This window comes from Crinia signifera, chromosome 5, assembly GCF_055691185.1.
Source record: "Crinia signifera chromosome 5, ASM5569118v1, whole genome shotgun sequence".
Lineage (NCBI taxonomy): Eukaryota > Metazoa > Chordata > Amphibia > Anura > Myobatrachidae > Crinia > Crinia signifera.
Genome location: NC_139221.1, coordinates 154,907,631 through 154,931,547, shown reverse-complemented (window position 1 = coordinate 154,931,547; position 23,917 = coordinate 154,907,631). Strand labels below are relative to the sequence as shown.

At 38.3% G+C, this 23,917-nt stretch overlaps 1 protein-coding gene across 1 annotated transcript; it reads left to right on the top strand.

Annotated features, from left to right (window-relative positions):
- The first annotated feature begins 445 nt into the window (after positions 1-445).
- On the top strand, positions 446-9,251 carry IGFBP1 (insulin like growth factor binding protein 1). The gene is made up of 4 exons (XM_083188129.1): positions 446-1,106; positions 3,277-3,470; positions 4,966-5,094; positions 5,279-9,251. Exons 1-4 carry the CDS (start codon positions 746-748, stop codon positions 5,408-5,410), a joined length of 816 nt encoding a protein of 271 aa, XP_083044255.1. The 5' UTR covers positions 446-745; the 3' UTR covers positions 5,411-9,251.
- The last annotated feature ends 14,666 nt before the right edge of the window (positions 9,252-23,917 follow it).

Sequence of the window (23,917 nt, the reverse complement as noted above, 5' to 3'; positions counted from 1 at the left end):
TTGACTTAAAAGTCGATCTGTTCCAGTAGATCATGGCTATTACACATTAACACTTTTTATACGTAGGAGGATTAGGAAAGAATTTGCTGTTGGTCAAAACAAGTTAGTATAGCCAATGGACGTCACATGTTTACTATCTATTCATGCCACTTCAAACACATCCTCTTTGAACAAAAAAAAGTTTAGTTTGCTACCAGTGCCCTTTCTTATCTCAAGCAAACCTAGCTTTCATTACTTGAAAAAGGTGACATTGTAACATTTCTAAAGAGGGGCTAAAGTTGATGGAATGTAATTTCCTTGTTATGCAGGAAGTTGTAAATCAAAGTAAGTTTGTTTCATTTTTTTTCTCAGGCTTTGTTTTGACAACGAAACTTGCTCTGTGCAGATATTTGCAGTTAGGCGTCACTGTTACTCAATAGGAGTATAAAGGGAAGGTTACAGGGGGCGTTGTGACCACCCAAAGCAAAGACATTGCAGTAACAATCACAGAGTGTTTTACAAATAATTCCTCAGGGCTAATGATTAATCTGAGGTAAAACATTAATGCCCCAGCAATGCATTATATATATGAGGAGCAGAGCTGACACACAGCTATTTAGGAAGCTTTCCTGAGACACAGTCATAGGCTTCTCACCACTTAACTGTCCTACTGATCAGGCACATAGACACAGCACTAACTGTCCTACTGATCAGGCACATAGACACAGCACTTATTATAGATTGCTTAACGCAGAGTCATTTTAACATGGCTAAAGCAAAAAACCCTTGTACTTGGCTGTTGCTAGCCTGTTTCCTTTCTATAGCAGTAATGGTAGCAGTAGCAGAACCACTGCACTGTGCCCAGTGCACTGAAGAGAAATTAGCTCTTTGCCCACAAGTGCCTGCTTCATGCCCAGAGCTTGCACGGGAACCAGGCTGTGGGTGCTGTATGACTTGTGCTTTGAAGCAGGGGGAGCTCTGTGGGGTATACACTGCAAGATGTGGAAGAGGACTCAGCTGTCAAGCAAAGCCAGGAGAGCCCAGGCCACTGCACGCTCTTACAAGAGGACAAGGAACATGCGTGGATGCAGAGGACCTAGAAAAGCTAAGAGCTGTTGATACAACAGGTGAGTTTGCATAATGCAAATACATGGAATGTTATTGGTGGAGACCAAATCAGTGTGGGAAACATATTTTATTGATGGTAGTATTGAATAAAGGACATTTTACATTTTAATATTGTTTCTATTTTTATATATATATATATATATAAATAATTCTTCATCTATTCACTGAATGCAGGCATCTATAAAAGCTGATGGGTGATTGAAAGTGTAATGTACAGTATACTAATACTATGTGACACTGCTTTTTATCATTTTGTTAATATATTGTACATCAGTAACAATAGAGTTCAAAGCAAGCAACGCAATTTGACTTTTGAGACTGAGCACAATTTATTTTTCAGCTATCAAAACTAAAATGATGTTGACTACAAAACAGCTATTTTATAAGATTCAATTATAATCATTTAGTACCAAAAATGTTAATAAAAATAAGTATACATAATAGGAGTATTTTAAAGATACTACAATAAGCAGATGAAGCATGGCTTGTTTAACGAAATATGGTTTATTTGCTGTTGTGGTTAAATTACCCGTGATCTACAAGCTGTCATAGATAGCATTAGACACATGCTTGTTCTTATCTGATCAAAATAATGTCTTACCATGTATTTAAAAAAAGTACTAATTGTTAAATTGTTATGCAAATGAAATAAATTTCAAATGTAAGCCATTTAGATTCAAATCAATTAGTTAATTGTGCCTACATTAAAAAAAAAAAAAGACAGATTAATTGCTAGGTACCCATTATATATATATATATATATATATATATATATATATATATATATATATATATATATATATATATATATAGATATAGATATAGATATAGATATAGATATAGATATATATATATCTATATATATAAAAAATTTTGAGGACTTCACATTTTAAACTCATTTTTACAGAATTTCTTTTAAAACACACATACACTGATCTGTAAGATTGATGGATTACTCTCCATTCATATTTTAAGTGCTTTAGGCACTTGGGTGTGAAGGAATGAGTTGTATTACACAGTGTAACATCTGTTTTATCTGTGTGAGGTATACACTGCAATTTCACTATTATTATTATTATTGCATATACCTGTATAAACTTCTTGACATTCATACTTGTTTTTATGACCTATGTCCTATTTCTTGCATAAGTTAGGTGAGAGGTCAAAGTGTCAAAACAAGCCTTAGTCAAGTTTAGTTTCGTCCTAAAGAGAGAATATTCCATTTTAAATAATGAATGCTACTGTACAATGGGAACCAGCATTGTCAGTACATTCAGAATTCACTAATCTGTTATATGCACTTAAGCATATGACATTTTATATATATTTTTAAATGTTACTTAATTTGCATATGCGATGGGACATAATACAATGTTTACACTAAATAAAATTATATTCCTCTTTCCTTTTGTACTTTCAGTAGAGTAGGCCCATCATTCAACAAGTGTGACATTCCAATAGAGAAGTGATTACTAGTTGATGGATGTCCTATTGATTTGTTGATAAATTGATTCTAATAGTTACTATAAACTTGCAGCTTTCCCGTTTATTCCTTACAGAAAAATTATAAATGGAAAGGTAAATAGCTGATATGGAAACATAAAAAACAGAGGAATTACAATTCATAAAATTTTATGATTTAAGTATACAATAAAGCAGTACTTTGGTGGGGGAATACACCCAGCTGCTAATAATTTGAGGTTTTACTTGTATGGCAACAATTGATATTCACAGTCAAATTGACTTATTCAACTGTGCTTGATTGAAACAATTTTTAAAATATGACCTTCCTAAATTTGCGTACACACGGGGGGCGATATATCGCTCACGCTGAGCAATATATTGCTCGGTGTCCCAGAAGGTCGCTGATGAAAACGTAACTGCAGGGGGTGCCCAGAAGTGGAAATCATCTGGTCGCAGGTTTAAGCTCCTGCAACCAGCGATCACTACGGGCAGAAAACGGGAGTGCGCTCCCGGCGATTTATCGCCGGTGCACACTCCCATCGCTGGCAATATAGTCGCTCAGCGACCATATTTCCAGCGATATTTGAATTATCGCCCCCTTGTGTACACACCTTTAGAGGACTTGTGCATTGTGTACACTTTTGTAATGTAATTATCCAAGATAATAATATAGATTAAAACATTGTATATTATCTTTTTATTTAGAAGTAAAAGACTACTCTGAACATGAAAATACTGCACCAGAAAACACTGACCTTTCACAAGACCAGATCCCACCATTCCTCAGATTATTTCCTGATGGCTTTGACAAGTTTGATGCATGGAATGCGATCACTGTATATGAACGTATAAAGGCTAAAAAGCTTTTTGATAGAAAGAAGATGAAAGAGCAACACCAGGTAAATACTGTAGATAAAAAATAATACTATACAAGTACAATAACATAGCAAAATCTGTAGACACATACTGTATAGTTAAATTCTCTCCAGAAAATCATGATAATGTACTACATGATTACCATTTGTAATGGTAATGAACAGACATATTTTTTATCTTTAAAGAAATTGTTCAAATATCTACACTCCATAATATCATTTTAGATTTTTGTTGCAAAAAAGTGTAAAGCAACATTTTCCTATCAAGACTAAGTTGCACATGCTAATGAATACACAATATAGATATATTCACTATATTTTTAAGGAAAATGTTTTATATTTCGACAAGCAGAAACAAGAGTAGGATTTTAAGTGGGAGGAATTTCACCTTGACCTTCAAACAAATAATGACGTTCTAAATGATCACACATTCTTGTAAACTGTCTGCAAGCCCACAAGCTGCAGGGGGGGAGGGGGGTGGTGGAATCTCCATTCATGATAATACCCTTCAAAGTGGAGTACTTTGAGTCATGTGACACAGATACGGAAAGCCACCCAAACCAGTCCCATGTTCAGTCAACATGCATTGGGTCGACCACTGCAGGACGACATGGCTTAGTTTAACACATGAAATAGGTCGACATGGCTAAGGTTGACATGGTTGGAAGGTTGACACAAGCATTAGGGCAACAATGGGAACATCAACAGTCAAAGTGTTTTAATTTTTTTGTCCCTGATGTCGATATTGTCAACAATGACACTATCAAAGTATACTTTGATGGTGTCCATGTCGACATAGTCAACATGGACACCATCAAAGTATACTGCTGCTTTCGCCTTGCTTCAGGCACACTGCCTCACTGTACTCGGCACACTATTTTATTTTCCCACCACGCCATAGTGGATGGTAGAGCATGAAATACTGCTGTTGGCACAAACAAATTGTGGAAACTCATGTCAACCTTTTGACTGTTGATCTTCCCACTGTCAACCTAATGCTTGAGTCGACCTTAGAACCCTGGCGACCTTAGCAATGTTGCCCTATTCCATGTGCTGACCTAAGCCATGTAGACCTTCAGTGGCTGACTCAATGCATGTCGACCCAAATAGGATTGACCTAATGACCATATAAAAAAAAACCATCAATTCTCAGCAATTACCTTGCCCATTTCTAGAGCAGAGATGGAGCGCCTACCAGCCAGCTCAGGAAATCACTAGATTCCCTGAGCTGGTGCAGGCTGGCAGAGAGGTGCTCCATCTGATGGGGATGCACGAGCTTCTTACACGGTCGCGCATCCCCATCACATGACAGCGGGGAGCAGATTCCCTGCCCGTATCCACTTCAGGGAGATGGACAGAGTTAGTGGGGGATGCGGGCAGCAACAGGGGAGGATGGGGAGCAGCAGGGAGGCGGTGAGAGGCAGTGGTCAGATTATTACAGAAACCTCAAATTTCCATATGAATATTATATGTGCAAAAAGTATAGTACAGCATTTTAATGTTTACATTTGGATTTTAGGGGCCATGCCAGAAAGACCTTTACAAAACAATGGACAGACTGACTAGGGTTCAGCAAAGGACTGGAGAAGATATATATAGATTTCACATTCCCAACTGCAACAGAAATGGTTTCTACCACAGCAAACAGGTATGATATTATTGATTGATTTTACTGAATACAAATTGATATCACAAAAATGTAACATTATTATATACAAAAGATGTCTAAAATGTCAGTAGTGTAAATTCAGTAGTGTACTGTATATGCAGAATTTGTCTTTAATACGTGGTTCTGTAAAAAAATGTAACATATCATTATCCATTTTGTTTAGTGTGAAACTGCTTTAGATGGAGAACGTGGAAAATGTTGGTGTGTCTATCCATCAACTGGAAAGAAAATTCCAGGTTCTCCTGAAATGAGAGGGGACCTTAACTGCCAACAGTACCTGAATGCACAAGAATAGATTCAAACATCTCTGGTTATGTGTATTCTATATTATTTGTGTACAAATTCTGACCTACAGTATTTATTCTGAAAAAAAATATTTTCAACCTTTCTTCCATTTTATTATGTATTTTTTCATAACTATTTATAAATACAATATTACATTCTATATATTTACACTATTTTTAAAACAAAAATGTCAAAATGTAAATCAAACCACTTATTTAACACATAAATTATATTTTTACTATGGTGTACTATTTTATTGAACTATGATATCAATACACTCTTTTAAGAAACAAAATATAAATATAGGTAAATATTTTGAGTTATACTTCATTTTGTGTTTTTTCAGTATTGTCTGCCCATGTATAATTTTATAGGAGAATTTTCTATTTTATAATGCTAGCTGTTGTAGTAGAAAATGTATATATCTATATATAGATATACTGTATCTATCTATCTATCTATCTATCTATCTATCTATCTATCTATATATAGATATATATATCTATATATATCTATATATAGGTATAGAATGTAGGCAATGTTGGCACTCACGGATTTGACAAAGTGAAAGAAGCAAATTTATTGCTAGTACAGGTCTAGAGGACCTGTACTAGCAATAAATTTGCTTCTTTCACTTTGTCAAATCTGTGAGTGTCACCTTCATTGCCTACATTCTATTCAAGAGGACAAGTTCCTAATAGGGAGGCACCGGGTAAAAAAGTTTGGCTGGCGCTGAGGGAGTGCCGGTTACTGTGGATTGTATATATATATAGATATATATATATCTATATATACATACACACACGCAAACATAGTGTATATACAGTACCTATACAGTATATACTCTTATACTCATTAAATTAAATTAGTCTGCTTTATACTTCTGTTGAGATGAACATCTTTCCTAAGTGCATAGCACTTACAAGCTTTATATTTAGGAAGAGAAATATATAAATGCTTTATGTACTAAAAACTCCACCCTCATTTGACATTGATTATCTGGAGTTTGGCGCAATTACAGGTATGCACAAAATAGTTTTCTTTACGGTTCAAAAGACTACCATCACAGTAGTGGACGTTAAAGATTGATTTTCATTATTAATACAAATTGTTTTAATATGCATTGCCAGTACAAATGATGTAGCTAAGCTACTTCATATATCTCTGCATAACATACTGTGGTAAGTTTGCCCATGGGGTTGCAACCCTTTAAACATCAGTTTGACATATGTCAATGATATATTTTTAGCAGTGGGTCATATTTTAATAAGGTACATCATAAAGTGAAAAATTTAAATAGAACAATTGCTTTCTAGATATCGTTGCAACATCTGGAGAGCTATCATTTTTAATTAATTTCCAGAATACTATTATTTTGACAAATAATTAAGTATTCAAGATAAAATATGTAAAATTTGGAATATATATATATATATATATATATATGCATTAAAATAATATTTTTTTTTCATTTTCTGCACCCCAAATGTAAATAAAAATATTTAAACAGAAAAACTAGATATTAACAAATGAAAACAAAAATAATACACAGCCATTTTAACCATTTTAAAAGCTCAAAATATTTTATTTGAGATAGTAATATACATCTATACTGTTACCCAATATTGAACAGGCTGATTTATCAATTTTAAAGAAACAATCCCTGCAATGCTTGCAACATAACCATGCCTACTTTTTTGCAGTTGGATAGAATAGGAATCGGAATCACAGAGCAAACATTGCCTCGGTAATTTAAAATTGGCCACAACAGGTGTGAATTTTTTTCAAGAAAATTTTGTGTTCAATTGATCATGCCCCGTAATCTCACCGATTACTATAGAATACTAAGGGCCAGATTCTCTAAGCTTCAAAAGTGATAAAATGGAGAGTGATAAACAGCCAGCCAATCAGCTCCTACCTGCCATGTCACAGACTGTGTTTGAAAAATGTCAGGCAGGAGCTGATTGGCTGGCTGTTTATCAATGTCTATTTTATCACTTTTGAAGCTTAGAGAATCTGGCCCTAGATATGTAAATATACTAGTGAGGTGTCTCTACAAATCATTTACATGGGTCTACTGCAGTTCTTCTCAAACTTGGTCCTGATGACTCCATTTTCTAAGTCACCTAGCAAGGACAAAGGTATATTTATTACTCTCGGACTCATTTTAAAAGATTCACATTTGGAGCTAATGTCGCTTGTGACATGGAAAACATGCACTGCTTGGGGTCCTGATGACCATGTTTGAGAACCTTTGCACTATTGTGTATACTACTTACCTTTTCTCTGTTTAATTGCTAACAGAATACCAGTCATTAAATTTACCCCAATATCTAGTGAGCATATTTTTTTTCAAGATTACACTTTTTTCCATACAGATTTTACTCCAGAAACAACCACAAATTTTAGTCTACAAACACTCCTCAATATATAATAAATTCTGTATACATATTATTAAGACAAAAAAAATATATTTTGTACTTTTCAGCTAGCAAGAATAAAGTAATATATCTATTTCAGGTAGACTGTCAGTCTACTCTTTTGTATAGATTGAACACAGTTCGTTGAGACAAATGGCTCTCTCCATGAAATAAGGCTCTCTAAGTGCCACTAATGAGCCAGAAAATGTGAGCAAAAGAATGTCGTTCCATCTGCAGATCAGTAGATACTTACTTTGCAGTGGAACTAAAGAAAAATAAATTCTTAATGTATGTAAATTAACTATACTATATTAACTATAATTGACCTTTAACCCGGGCCCATTTTAGGAAGTTATTTGTGAAAAAGATCAGTTAGCATATTTAATAATTCATCTACTCACAAAAAAAGATAACACAAGGTACTTTTGGAATTGTATGCAAAATTCTTACCTTATTTGCATAATTTATTTATTTGATTGTAATTGCCTTCCTGCAACTTTTGCTAAATACAATTACTTCTGTGATTTTAATGGCTATCTGTTTATATTCTGGTAATATTGCTCCTGGAAATTATTCTGGTTTCAGGATACAATGAAAAACAATGCCAAAATGTTGTTTGTATTAGGCATTAAATCCAAGGCAGGAAGATCAAGCAATATATTTATAAATGTTGCAGTGTGACACTTATATAGCAGTAAATTAAAAGGAAATTAAGGTTGCAACCTATAATTTAATAAATGTAAATAGCATTTGTGCTATAAACCCTACCGACAAATTAGATATTTAATTTTATTTGTGTGGCATATTTTTTTGTTATAAATCTCCAGCATGATAGAATTGTTTCTATTGCTTTTGTTTTGTACAATACTGAAAAAGAAACAAACAAAACCAGAAATGATTTATTTTATATATTACTTTCAAGTCATAGTTTTGTGATTTGTTTTTATGTCTCCGGTTTGAAACGTGCAGTAAAAACTTAAATATTTTTGCTGCGTTTAGAAACTACGGGTGAGATTTAATAGGATGAGAGTTTCAGAAAGTGAGAGATTTGGTGAGAAATCTCCAGGTTTTTTTTAAAGCGGCAATCATTTACACTTTAAAATCAAACTGGTTTTGCAGTGTAAATGATTGCCGCTTTAAAACAACTGGAGATTTCTTACCAAATCTCTCACTTTCTAAATCTCTCATCCTATTAAATCTCACCCATTATCTATAAACTCAGACATTGCCTGGTTTTCTGTCAGGTAATGCATATTGCTGCTACTTTTATATATTTATCCTTCATGTGTATTTCTTACAATGTAAACACTTTGCTGCTAGTAATGATTTAATATTTTTCTTTTTGTAAATTATTGTAACTTGTGTTGATTATTGTGTATTCTACTGTAATATGCTGCAGGAACAATAAATATACATTTTCACACAAAAAAAGTGAATGTTGTGAAATTCCTTAAAGGTGCATGCGTGCATGTGTGCATGCGTGTGTGTGTGTGTGTGTGTGTGGGGGGGGAATAAATGATATTATACAACAAAATATTTAATCTACAGATAAGGATATCCAAGTGTAGATTTCAATATTCAGATATCGTGCTAACAAACACATTTCTTCTACATAAACATAGTAAACAAGTGGTTCCAAAGTCAAACCATAACATACTAATTTATATATTTCAACCCTGAGGATAGATATAAACAAAAGATCATACTGTTCCTGACAGTATGGGGGAAATTTACTAAGATGTGAAATACACTTCACAGGTCATGTTGTTATGGGCAACCAATCAGATCCTGTCTACTATCTTCTAGCGGGTGAAAAAGAAATAAGAAGTAGCTTCTGATTGATTGCCCATAGCAACATGACCTGTGAAGTGTGTTTCACATCTTTAAATTCCCCCATAGTCTCTCTTGAAGAGAGAAAGGGTGCAGAGTGGCAAAGGACCTTATTCTAGTTCACTCTTTTTGACAAAATCCTTCTTAGATGGACAAAACCATGTGCACTGCAGGGGGGGCAGGTGTAAAATGTGCAGAGAGAGAGAGAATTAGATTTGGGTGAGTTATTTTGTTTCTGTGAAGGGTAAATACTGACTGCTTTATTTTTACACTGCAATATAGATCTCAATTTGAAGTAAAACCCCACCCAAATCTAATTCTCTCTGCACATGTTACATCTGCCCCACCTGCAGTGCACATGGTTTTGTCCATCTAAGAAGGATTTTGTCAGAAATAGTGAACTAGAATAAGGCACAAAGTACCAACAATTCACCTTTTTGGTGAAAACACAGTGGATGCTTTTAATCCAAAAATGATCCACGTTTCAGGGTTCGGCTACCCCTTCATCAGGATATAATATATATATATATATATATATATATATATATATATATATATATATATATATATGTCTAGTGTCCGTGTGTCATCTACTGGCAACAAGTAAGACTACATCTCTTTCTCTTTCACACATACGGAAACACAAAGGCATTTAAAAGTTATAGAACTAGCTTCCGAAGCTTTTGCTTCAAGCATTCATAGCTAATATGTTATAATATGCAAAGTACAGTCTGTTTGAGAATGTCAGTGAGTCTGCCTGTATTTTGAAAGCGGCAATCATTTATAAGGCAATACGGACCTGGTTTTGCCTTGTAAATGTTAAAAATATGTGATGTTGCTGGTTATTTAACCTTATATAAATAAAGTACACTCCGCCGCAAAGGTACAGTAACATTTCAATTTAATAGATTCATTTGGTTGCCCCTAATTTTCAAGGATAATTTGATATATTATTTATCACGTGCAAGGAAGGGTGTGCTGTCATGGACAAAACGTCATGGACAAAACAGATACAATTGGAACCATTTTAGAGAGAAAGGTTGTCATATTATGACGCACAGTATAAAAAGTCAGTTTCCTCTCTGATACTATGTGCCCCTTTAAATATGACAGTTACAGTCGGCAGCAGAAGCAGCGATTGAGTTTTAGCGGAGTGGCGTTATTAGCCTATTTTGTGCCATCAATTTACACAGATTGTTTCATTCCATATATATCTACATACAGCAGGATCCTGTAATAACCCAATATCATTAATTTGCTACTGATTTCAAAAGATAATTGTTATAAACTTCTATAAACTTCCATATGTTATTCATATCAGCATTGTCCTATGCGGGTGTCTGTCTGCACTCTTTATATACAGCACAAGAGGTACTACACGTATTTGTGTCTAGATTCATAGAAAGTGGTCAATCATAGTTAGCGGCCATTGTAACAATTGGGTTATAACTGAATGTGGCTGTTGGTTTATTCCATGACATCTATATATGACATCTATATATTCAGTTACTATAGTTTTACATCTATCTGCATAGAGCAGGATCAGTTATCAACCCAATATTGTTATTTAACTTGCCACTGATGTCTAAGGATATTTCTTACTCAGTGGTCTCCTCTAGCAACCTTAAAAATGGTCTGATGTATGGGGGCAGCCATTTTCAGAGTGTCACTTTTTGTATTAGCAGTGCTGCAGCAGTAGCCGGGAGAGCCAGGACCCGGCGCAGACAGAAGTGCCGGCGGCAGAAGGCAGTGAGTGCTGTTTGTTTACCCTAGGAAGGGCGCCCCCCTGCATTTTCAGCAGGGGGGCGCAGAATTGTAGTTACGCCACTGTTCTTACTAACACCTTTTTGTTGTACATAGACCAGCTTTATTCTATTGGGTGTCCTTAAGCAGTCCTTGCAAATAACATGTGGGGTAGTACGCGTGTGAATTCCCCTGCACCTAGATTGCAATATGGTGTTTTGTATATATCGATCAGAGTTTGCAGCAGTAATGGCAGTTAGGCTATACCTGAATATTGTACACGAGAAACAAATTTCGACAGGCAGGTAGATGCGCCCTGGACTGCTGCTGTGTGTGTACTCTGTGGGTCACTACACCCCACTACAACAATATACCAAAACACAATTTGAGAACACACTTCAGCGCTATCCCTATAGAAAATAGCTCCTAAGCACAAACAAAAGACTTGCTTGTAGAACTTTTTGGGTCTACTTGTGTCCTAAATGAGTGCTGTAGAGTAATTGGGGCCTTCTACTGACCTCCGTAGGGGTCCCTATATGCCCATAAAGGTATCTTTTATATTTTCTCTCCACGGTAGTCTCCTCTATATTTCTGTGACCGCCCGTCACTCACAAGCAGAATATAAAAATTACTGACCTGTGTTACAGGCCCTATGTGCATGTAACGGTATCTTTGCACTAGGATCACAATCTCCAACAATAGTTCGACACCCCGTATTCATTCAGTCATAAAACATCATTCGTCTGGTGGAACAACACTCACCTCAATATGAGGCCCTATATGCATAGAGCAGTTTCTTTAATTCGGTCCTGATAAGGAAATTTTCCACATCCAGGATGCTCCGTATAAAAAGTATTTTATTCCACACGATATACAGGTAAAACAGACGATAAAAAGTAGATTAAAAAACAAATACACACATTGATGTGTGAGACCACACTACAATCTCTCCCTGCATCCGGAACAGGGTGAGATGAGTTGCCAGGTGGAATTAAGCAAAAAAGTCTCACCATCAAATGTGCCCCCTTCTCCTCACCAACGCGTTTCGGGCTCAAGCTGCAGCCCTTTTTCAAGGTGTGAGGGGTCTATGGTGTGGAGTGGTATTTATACCAAACTCCCAAATAATCCTAAAATGATCTAAATTAAAAACTGGGGTGGAGTGAGGGGATGGTACCATTACAACACAACACCTAAATACCTTTCTAATACAGTGTTTCATACTCACTACGCTTCTAGTCATGTTAAACATAATAAAGCATGCACATAATCCCGATATGGTACCGAAAGAGAGACATATATCGATAGCGAACATACATAAAACAGACTCAAATGAATAAACTCCCCTTCCGGGGTCACTTCCGTCTTTTCCAGAGCACTTGTCATGCACCTGTACATTCATTAGTGTTAGCGTCGCGTCACTTCCGGTAACGCGATCGCTACTTCCGGTATTCGGGTGCAACAACTTGCTACATCCTATGGTTCCATACTGACTTAATGGGTGCACTCATCCTTCTTCCGGATGCTTGAACCGCTGGCTTCCTGTGCCTGGAACGCAGTAAATGGCTCTGTTGATTTAGTGTATTGCGGCCGCCATTTTGTGTGAGGGATTTCCATAGGACTCAATGTTAGCGCTTTTTGTCCTCTCATTTGGTGCCACCATACTGTAGCCTCATGCGGAATATGTCGCCAGTGAGCCAGGACAAAACAACATAAAACAGAGATGTTAATACACAGCACATCATAAGAAACACTTAATTTCGAATCCTACGTTTAACCCATTAGGTTCAATAGTTTTATGGGAGTAAATTTTCCTCATTTCAGTGCAGGCAAGACGTTTTTCTCTGTCATTAACCCTCCAGTTCTCCTTAATGATGTTTATACCACAAAACGAAAATAAGTGTTCTGTATTACAGTTATGTACATTTTTGAAATGCATGGAGACATTATGCGTCTCCGTGCCTTTCTTGATGTTTCTCACATGCTCGGCCATACGGGTTTTTAACATTCTTATGGTCTTACCAATATATTGTTTATGGCATGTGCACTCGATAATGTAAATACAGAATTTACTGTGGCAAGTAATAAAATCATCAATGGTGTGCCATTCATTAGTTTGCACCGATCTATACTGGTTTATTACCCTGCTGTCACTTTTGCATACTCTACACATTGAGCAGGTGCCGCACCTATAAAAACCCTTAGATTTTATGGGGTTTAAAGGGGACGGAGTGTTGATGGCACTCGTTACCAATAAATTTTTCAAGTTATTGGCCCTCCTGTAAATGACATGGGGTTTTTCGTCAACAAATTGTTTAAGAATAGGGTCACTTTTAAGGATCCCCCAATGTTTCTTAATAATCTTCTCTAATTGCTTAGATTGATTAGTATATTTTGTGATAAAATTAACACCCCTAATGCCGCTATTTTTCTCCGGTCTAGGGGCTAATGGTGTATGTCTAACAAAAGTTTGTACACACTCTCTACCTTTTTCTTTTGCTTTTGAAATAATACTTTGTTGATAACCTTTACTTTGGAACTGCTTTTCCATTTTGTCCGCATGGACATCATATATTTCAACATCCGTGCAGTTCCTGCCTATTCTCTGGAACTGCCCGTTGGGTATGCTACGCTCATAAGAAGGGCTGTCTGGTCGAAACTTTTGAAAAGCTGGTAAGGGATGATCTTGACAAAATGCAGATTAAACCCCCAAAAAATCTAAATTTAACTAAAGGGGAGCGGAATGCAATTAAGACCCTTAAGGAAAATACAAACATAATAGTGAAGCCAGCTGACAAAGGTGGCAGTATTGTCATACTCAATACGGAAGACTATAATAAAGAAATTTACAGACAGCTCCTGGATACTAAAACCTATAAGAAATTAAGGGGTAATCCTACAGCAGCAATCAGTAAGAAATTGGAGGTATTTCTGAATATGTATACTCTTAAGGGGGTACTAGAAGAGAAGGTTAAAGAATACATCAAAATTGAGACTCCATCTATACCAGTAGTGTACATTCTACCTAAGATACACAAGAGCATGGTAGACCCCCCGGGACGTCCTATTGTTGCGGGGACGAATTCTGTACTTTCCAATCTGTCCCATTATTTGGATACATTGCTGCAACCGTTAGTCCAAAAAAATGCGTCTTACCTCAAAGATACCCCAGCCACTTTGGAAGTGTTGAAGGGTGTACAGTGGGAAAATGGTTACACTTTAGTCACATCAGATGTGACCTCACTGTACACAATTATTGATCATGGTGTAGGGCTGAAAGCTGTGGAACACTTTTTGGATAAAGAAGGTAAATCCACAGACGAGAAAAACTTCATATTGGAAGGCATAGCCCTTATACTCAACAATAATTATTTTTGGTTTAATGGGGATTTTTATTTACAGTTAACAGGTACCGCGATGGGCACCAGGCTGGCACCGAGCTATGCCAATTTATTTATGGCCAAGTGGGAGGAGGAGTGCATTTTTAACAACTTGCGGCTCGGTGCAAGCCTGGTGTCCTGGAAGCGGTACATTGACGACATTTTGTTTATTTGGAATGGGGATGACCTTTCTTTGAATACTTTTTGTGATGAACTTAATAGAAATCAGATCAATATTAAGTTAACCTTTGATAAAAGCAATACTAATGTCAATTTCCTGGATCTGTACATTTATGTGGAGGGAAACATTGTAAAAACCCGGAATTACGAGAAAAAAACAGACTGTAATTCGTTTATAGGCTACAGCAGCAATCATCATGAAAATTGGCTGCGTAGCATACCCAACGGGCAGTTCCAGAGAATAGGCAGGAACTGCACGGATGTTGAAATATATGATGTCCATGCGGACAAAATGGAAAAGCAGTTCCAAAGTAAAGGTTATCAACAAAGTATTATTTCAAAAGCAAAAGAAAAAGGTAGAGAGTGTGTACAAACTTTTGTTAGACATACACCATTAGCCCCTAGACCGGAGAAAAATAGCGGCATTAGGGGTGTTAATTTTATCACAAAATATACTAATCAATCTAAGCAATTAGAGAAGATTATTAAGAAACATTGGGGGATCCTTAAAAGTGACCCTATTCTTAAACAATTTGTTGACGAAAAACCCCATGTCATTTACAGGAGGGCCAATAACTTGAAAAATTTATTGGTAACGAGTGCCATCAACACTCCGTCCCCTTTAAACCCCATAAAATCTAAGGGTTTTTATAGGTGCGGCACCTGCTCAATGTGTAGAGTATGCAAAAGTGACAGCAGGGTAATAAACCAGTATAGATCGGTGCAAACTAATGAATGGCACACCATTGATGATTTTATTACTTGCCACAGTAAATTCTGTATTTACATTATCGAGTGCACATGCCATAAACAATATATTGGTAAGACCATAAGAATGTTAAAAACCCGTATGGCCGAGCATGTGAGAAACATCAAGAAAGGCACGGAGACGCATAATGTCTCCATGCATTTCAAAAATGTACATAACTGTAATACAGAACACTTATTTTCGTTTTGTGGTATAAACATCATTAAGGAGAACTGGAGGGTTAATGACAGAGAAAAACGTCTTGCCTGCACTGAAATGAGGAAAATTTACTCCCATAAAACTATTGAACCTAATGGGTTAAACGTAGGATTCGAAATGAAGTGTTTCTTATGATGTGCTGTGTATTAACATCTCTGTTTTATGTTGTTTTGTCCTGGCTCACTGGCGACATATTCCGCATGAGGCTACAGTATGGTGGCACCAAATGAGAGGACAAAAAGCGCTAACATTGAGTCCTATGGAAATCCCTCACACAAAATGGCGGCCGCAATACACTAAATCAACAGAGCCATTTACTGCGTTCCAGGCACAGGAAGCCAGCGGTTCAAGCATCCGGAAGAAGGATGAGTGCACCCATTAAGTCAGTATGGAACCATAGGATGTAGCAAGTTGTTGCACCCGAATACCGGAAGTAGCGATCGCGTTACCGGAAGTGACGCGACGCTAACACTAATGAATGTACAGGTGCATGACAAGTGCTCTGGAAAAGACGGAAGTGACCCCGGAAGGGGAGTTTATTCATTTGAGTCTGTTTTATGTATGTTCGCTATCGATATATGTCTCTCTTTCGGTACCATATCGGGATTATGTGCATGCTTTATTATGTTTAACATGACTAGAAGCGTAGTGAGTATGAAACACTGTATTAGAAAGGTATTTAGGTGTTGTGTTGTAATGGTACCATCCCCTCACTCCACCCCAGTTTTTAATTTAGATCATTTTAGGATTATTTGGGAGTTTGGTATAAATACCACTCCACACCATAGACCCCTCACACCTTGAAAAAGGGCTGCAGCTTGAGCCCGAAACGCGTTGGTGAGGAGAAGGGGGCACATTTGATGGTGAGACTTTTTTGCTTAATTCCACCTGGCAACTCATCTCACCCTGTTCCGGATGCAGGGAGAGATTGTAGTGTGGTCTCACACATCAATGTGTGTATTTGTTTTTTAATCTACTTTTTATCGTCTGTTTTACCTGTATATCGTGTGGAATAAAATACTTTTTATACGGAGCATCCTGGATGTGGAAAATTTCCTTATCAGGACCGAATTAAAGAAACTGCTCTATGCATATAGGGCCTCATATTGAGGTGAGTGTTGTTCCACCAGACGAATGATGTTTTATGACTGAATGAATACGGGGTGTCGAACTATTGTTGGAGATTGTGATCCTAGTGCAAAGATACCGTTACATGCACATAGGGCCTGTAACACAGGTCAGTAATTTTTATATTCTGCTTGTGAGTGACGGGCGGTCACAGAAATATAGAGGAGACTACCGTGGAGAGAAAATATAAAAGATACCTTTATGGGCATATAGGGACCCCTACGGAGGTCAGTAGAAGGCCCCAATTACTCTACAGCACTCATTTAGGACACAAGTAGACCCAAAAAGTTCTACAAGCAAGTCTTTTGTTTGTGCTTAGGAGCTATTTTCTATAGGGATAGCGCTGAAGTGTGTTCTCAAATTATACCTGAATATGGTTGTTAACTAATTCTGTGATATATATGTCTACATGCAGCAGGAACATTTATAACCCCATATAATTATTCAGTTAACCTCTGGTTGGCAGCCGTAAATGATGCAGCCGTAAATGATGCAGAGCCCATGATCTGAGGCTGCCAACCAAGTGGATGAGTCATTATAAACAGGACCCCATAGAGCATAGCCGACTCATGAATAATAAATAGGGGTTTGTAATCGATAATCTTTGTCATCAGCGGCAAACTGAACAATGATATTGGGGTTATAAATGATCCTGCTACATGTAGACATATGTGTAACTATATATCAGATATCACAAAATTAGTTAATTACTTCATCACATGCCAATCAGCTCCTAATTTTCAAGTTAAAGACTGGGTTTGAAAAATTACAGTTAGGGGCTTATTGGCAGGTGATAAAGTACCAGCCACTTTATCCCTTTACCGAGCCTAATAAATCTGCCCCTGAGTTATTATAGGATCCTGCTGTGTGTAGATATATGTGGAATTAAACAATCTGTGTAAATTGATGTCATTTGATGTTATTGGCTAATGACCCCACTCGCAATTGCTGCTACTGCTGCTGACCGTAACTGACATACGCAAAGGGGCACATACTGTAGTATCAGAGAGGAAACTGCATTACATACAGACTGAGTCATAAGGAGAGATTACATAATACTATTATATCCCGTCGGACTTCCCTCTACTAATTAGTACAATTTAATAGCATCTATTTGTACCAAGACATTCCATCTATCTGTAGTCTACAACACTATTGAAAGAACAAATGGGAGGAGTTGGCAATTTACATGAGAGTTAACTCAAGCTACTGACCAATATGCAAATTCCACTTTGTACTATTATAATATACATCACTAATATTTCATTATAATATTGTAATACTAATTTAATAATCTGCACGAGACAGCCAATTATCAGTCCATTTTTGCTAACTTTTTTCTCTCTAACCATTTAATATTATTTTTATTTCTATATTAGTTTATCTTTTAGAATATTCACTTTTTGACAATGATGATCAAAATTTGTGATTAAAGGTTTTTAACTGTGAAATAAAAGTAATTTTTTATACTGTGCATCATAATAGGACAATCTTTCCCTCTAAAACAGGGGTGTGGAACCTCAGGTCTGGGGGCCGTATGCGGCCCCCTTAGCCGGTCTGAGTGGCCCTCCCACCTGCCCAAGGGCTTTGCCGGGAGTCAAGTACATGGGAATGCTCGCTTGAGGTCGGTATTTCTTGTGAGATTCCTCTTAATCAACAGCAGACGGAGACTGTCAGTCCTATTCAGCGGCAGCCGCCGGAGTGTCGGACGGCTGCAGCAGGACAATTTTTAAGAGAATTTTTTACATATGGCCCGCAATGATTTTTTCCATATACAAACGGCCCTTGGCACAAAAAAGGTTCCCCACCCCTGCTCTAAAACATCTCCAATGGTTAGTTAACCTCTTTGTGGTAACTCTGGGGGTGAGAAAGTTCCACTCGTAGCAGGTCGACATTGGCACTGGATTAGGATGGTAGGGCATGGTTAGGGTCCAGATTTGGTGCAATGGCGGTGGTACATTGATGATGTCCTGTTTACATGGAATGGTACTTAAATCACAATGGATAATTTTTGCCAACATCTGAATGCTTATAAATTATTAATCTAACCTGTATTAGTGATGTACTGTATCTGTAAACTATCTGGATCTCAAGTTGCAATATATAGATGGTAAGTTAATTCATAGTAATTGTTGTAAACCCACTGACCCTAATACCGAAGAATGGATAGCAACGATTTTCACCTTCTACTTCAAAATATGCCTAAGGCATAAATGTTACACTTGAGATTAAATTGTTTGAATATAAATAGGTTAAGAACAAGCTTCTGAGATGGTGAACAAGTTCATGGAAAAAGGTTATAAACATGAGGAAACTAGAACAAACTATTACCAAGGTTGAAACTAGAGATACATACAGATAGTGGTAGATGCTCAATTAGTTCAGTAGCATTTCCCAGGTGCATGAGGGAGGGTTTAAATACTGGGTAAGTAAAACAAGACATTTTTTCCCTCAGCACACTGAGCAATGCTAGTAACCAATCTAGAACACTACATGATAATAGAATTCAGAGATATTGGTTACATATACCTGCGCAGGTGTATTCTATGCCCCCAAGCCGCGTCAAGGCTTCTCTGTATATTGGGGGTCCCTAACGCTATATCTAGGTGCAGGGTGCGGCACCCCAAAAAACCAGGTAGGTAGCTCTTAGTTTGGATATATCAAGTAAGGATCCATTATCATGTGGCTCCTTGCTGGTTAATCGTAGACCCAATTTAGGGTAACGGTGGTGTGGGGTGCGGTGCTCCTGGACTGGATGGGCTGGGTGCCTTTAGTGCGGCATGCCTTTACATTCTATTAACACTTTCCCCTCACTAACACTATCTCTATCCTATTTTAATTACATTCATTTATCTCTCTCTTTTTATATAGCTTCGGCTTCCTATCACTTATTATTAACACTTAGTATATCACTGGCATGCCGCGCTGGGCTTCCCAGCTTATGATGGTTTTTTGGGGTGCCGCACCCTGCACCTAGATATAGCGCTAGGGACCCCCAATATACAGAGAAGCCTTGACGCGGCTTGGGGGCATAGCATACACCTGCGCAGGTATATGTAACCAATATCTCTGAATTCTATTATCATGTAGTGTTCTAGATTGGTTACTAGCATTGCTCAGTGTGCTGAGGGAAAAAAATGTCTTGTTTTACTTACCCAGTATTTAACCCCTCCCTCATGCACCTGGGAAATGCTACTGAACTAATTGAGCATCTACCACTATCTGTATGTATGTTGTTAGAGGCAGAAGGGAGCCCATATTAGGAGGAGATGTGGGTCCTGATATGCCACCTGGAGTAGTCAGGGGTTGCTCCAAGGTAGGTAGCTCTTAGTTTGGATATATCAAGTAAGGAGCCATTATCATGTGGCTCCTTGCTGGTTAATCGTAGACCCAATTTAGGGTAACGGTGGTGTGGGGTGCGGTGCTCCTGGACTGGATGGGCTGGGTGCCTTTAGTGCGGCATGCCTTTACATTCTATTAACACTTTCCCCTCACTAACACTATCTCTATTATATTTTAATTACATTCATTTATCTCTCTCTTTTTATATAGCTTCGGCTTCCTATCACTTATTATTAACACTTAGTATATCACTGGCATGCCGCGCTGGGCTTCCCAGCTTATGATGTTTTTTTGGGGTGCCGCACCCTGCACCTAGATATAGCACTAGGGACCCCCAATATACAGAGAAGCCTTGACGCGGCTTGGGGGCATAGCATACACCTGCGCAGGTATATGTAACCAATATCTCTGAATTCTATTATCATGTAGTGTTCTAGATTGGTTACTAGCATTGCTCAGTGTGCTGAGGGAAAAAATGTCTTGTTTTACTTACCCAGTATTTAACCCCTCCCTCATGCACCTGGGAAATGCTACTGAACTAATTGAGCATCTACCACTATCTGTATGTATGTTGTTAGAGGCAGAAGGGAGCCCATATTAGGAGGAGATGTGGGTCCTGATATGCCACATGGAGTAGTCAGGGGTTGCTCCAAGGTAGGTAGCTCTTAGTTTGGATATATCAAGTAAGGAGCCATTATCATGTGGCTCCTTGCTGGTTAATCGTAGACCCAATTTAGGGTAACGGTGGTGTGGGGTGCGGTGCTCCTGGACTGGATGGGCTGGGTGCCTTTAGTGCGGCATGCCCTTACATTCTATTAACACTTTCCCCTCACTAACACTATCTCTATCCTATTTTAATTACATTCATTTATCTCTCTCTTTTTATATAGCTTCGGCTTCCTATCACTTATTATTAACACTTAGTATATCACTGGCATGCCGCGCTGGGCTTCCCAGCTTATGATGGTTTTTTGGGGTGCCGCACCCTGCACCTAGATATAGCGCTAGGGACCCCCAATATACAGAGAAGCCTTGACGCGGCTTGGGGGCATAGCATACACCTGCGCAGGTATATGTAACCAATATCTCTGAATTCTATTATCATGTAGTGTTCTTGATTGGTTACTAGCATTGCTCAGTGTGCTGAGGGAAAAAATGTCTTGTTTTACTTACCCTGAAACTAGAGATAGGAAAACACTACTGCATGTGAAACCTATAAAATAAAAAGGAACTAAGGAAAATGAGTTTTTCAGTTTAACCATTCAGTTTAATACAGTTCTAAAAGCAATGCGGAAGTGAAGAAAAGATTATCAAAAATAATTGGAACATTTTATTAAAAGGATATTAACCCTTTGAGTGCCAATGTAGCTGTGAGCGATCCTCAAAATATCTACATTGCTCACAGCGACTGTTCTTTTAGTATAAAGAAATAAAAATACAGACAAGCCAATAAACTAAAGTTTAGTTAAATATGATAACCAAAAAAAGACCAGTCGTTGTGAGCTGTGCTGCCATTTTTAATGGTTATTTTGAGGATCTCAAACGTTGGCGCTCAAAGGGTAAAAACTGCTCTTACCTGCAAAACCCAAAACATATCTATAGGAAAGTATCCACAATAAAGAAGTCCATTGTTTATGCTGCTTTGCATATGGGTGTGATGAGGTTTCTGCCCAGAAACAATGGTTTTTATTGATGAGGGGAGTGCAAAATGTGCAGAATATGTCCAAACAGCGGCTCAAAGATAACCAAAATAGATACCCAGGACCTGATGCAGACCTGGTTGCAGTTTTGCTAAATTTTGCAAAACTGCAACCTTTGGTGGTACTGTGTGTGTGTGTGTGTGTGTGTGTGTGTGTGTATGTGTGTGTGTGTGTGTGTGTGTGTGTGTGTGTGTGTGTGTGTGGGTGGATGGGTGGGCTTTTCTCAACAGCAAAGTGCTCCCACATGACCAGCAGCACCCTGGCAGCAAAGTGCTCCCACATGACCAGCAGCACCCTGGCGATGCTTTGTTCACAGCGGCTGCATATGATGGCACCCAGTCGACATGGCCTACACATGACAGCGTTTTCCAGGCCGCTCCCAGAAAACACTGCTTCCCGCCCCTACATTATCGTCACCCCCATCACAACTGAAACTGTGGTCACGACTGAAAGTTCTCGCACATGTGCAAAGGAGCATATATTGCCAAATAGCGAATTCTGCCCTTCTGCAGGGATCTCTGAATCAGCCCCCCATGTAGTACAGTAGGAGCAAGTTTCATCTTTGCTCCTTTGGCCATGGCTAGCCATTGCTACCCATGGCTATTCTATTGTTCTCAGCTGCAATACGTATTGTATTGCAGCTGAGAACAATAGAATAGCCATGGCTAGCCATGACCAAAGGAGCAAAGATGAAACTTGCTCCTACTGTATGTTTGGACAGGAAAATGAGTCAGGCAGCAGCATTGAAAATATTTTGGGCAGTATACAATGGTTTTTTCCCTGTCCACGACAAATCCATTTTTTTGATTTGCCGTGGACTTGCAAGAATCGCCATGCCTGGTGATTTATGTTCTGGTGAAGAGGCTGATGGGGGGGGGGGGGGGGGGGGGTGGGGGGGGAGGGGGAGAAGAAAAAGGTATAAGTTACATTGTTATGGCTATGGTGCATAGCAAAATGCAAAATGCTGATGAGCAGTGGTGCATGCTCACAGTCACATTTCGCAGGATCAGTGTTTCAATGACAAGCCTGCATGCACAGATTCCCCCTTGGCCCATTTTATGAGCAAGGAGAAAACAGCGTATGCGAGTGGAAAAACATCGCAACTTGCGGATAAATGTAGCACGCTCTCTACATTTGCCGCCAGCCTTGATGTTTGGGGAAATCAATGCTGACCACTGACAGCGTTAATTAAGCTGGAAAGAGGAATACAGTGTTCACCTGGCGCAGTGGTTAACAATGAGGATTGTTTGTTTTGGACGATAACCATTGTTTAACCCCCATGCCATGCACATGATTATGGCCCATACCTACCCCAATTGGAGCCACACTCACCTGAGAAATGCTCCAAGTCCCAGGTAGGATGCAGGAACATATCAGTCTTCAGGCACATCACAGCAGGGGTTCCACACATCTGTCCAGATAGAGCATTTCTTCACAAAGGTAATCCAGTGCAAGACGCTGAAAGAAAAAACAAGTGTAAATGACATTTCACAGGGCCCAATTCCTCCCACTTCCCCAAGTGGAGCCACACTCACCTGAGAAATGCTCCAAGTCCCAGGTAGGATGCAGGAACACATCAGTCTTCAGGCACATCACAGCAGGGGTTCCACATCTGGACATATACAGCCGAGCTTCAGTCCCCCAAGTTATCCAGTGGAAGAAGCTGAAAGAAAACCACAAGTGTAAGTGACATTTCACATGGCCCAATTCCACCCACCTTCCCAAAGTGGAGCCACACTCACCAGCTAAAAGCTCCAAGTCCCATGTTAGGATGCAGGCACACATGAGGCTTCCAGGCACATCACAGTAGGGGTTTTCACATCTGTCCAG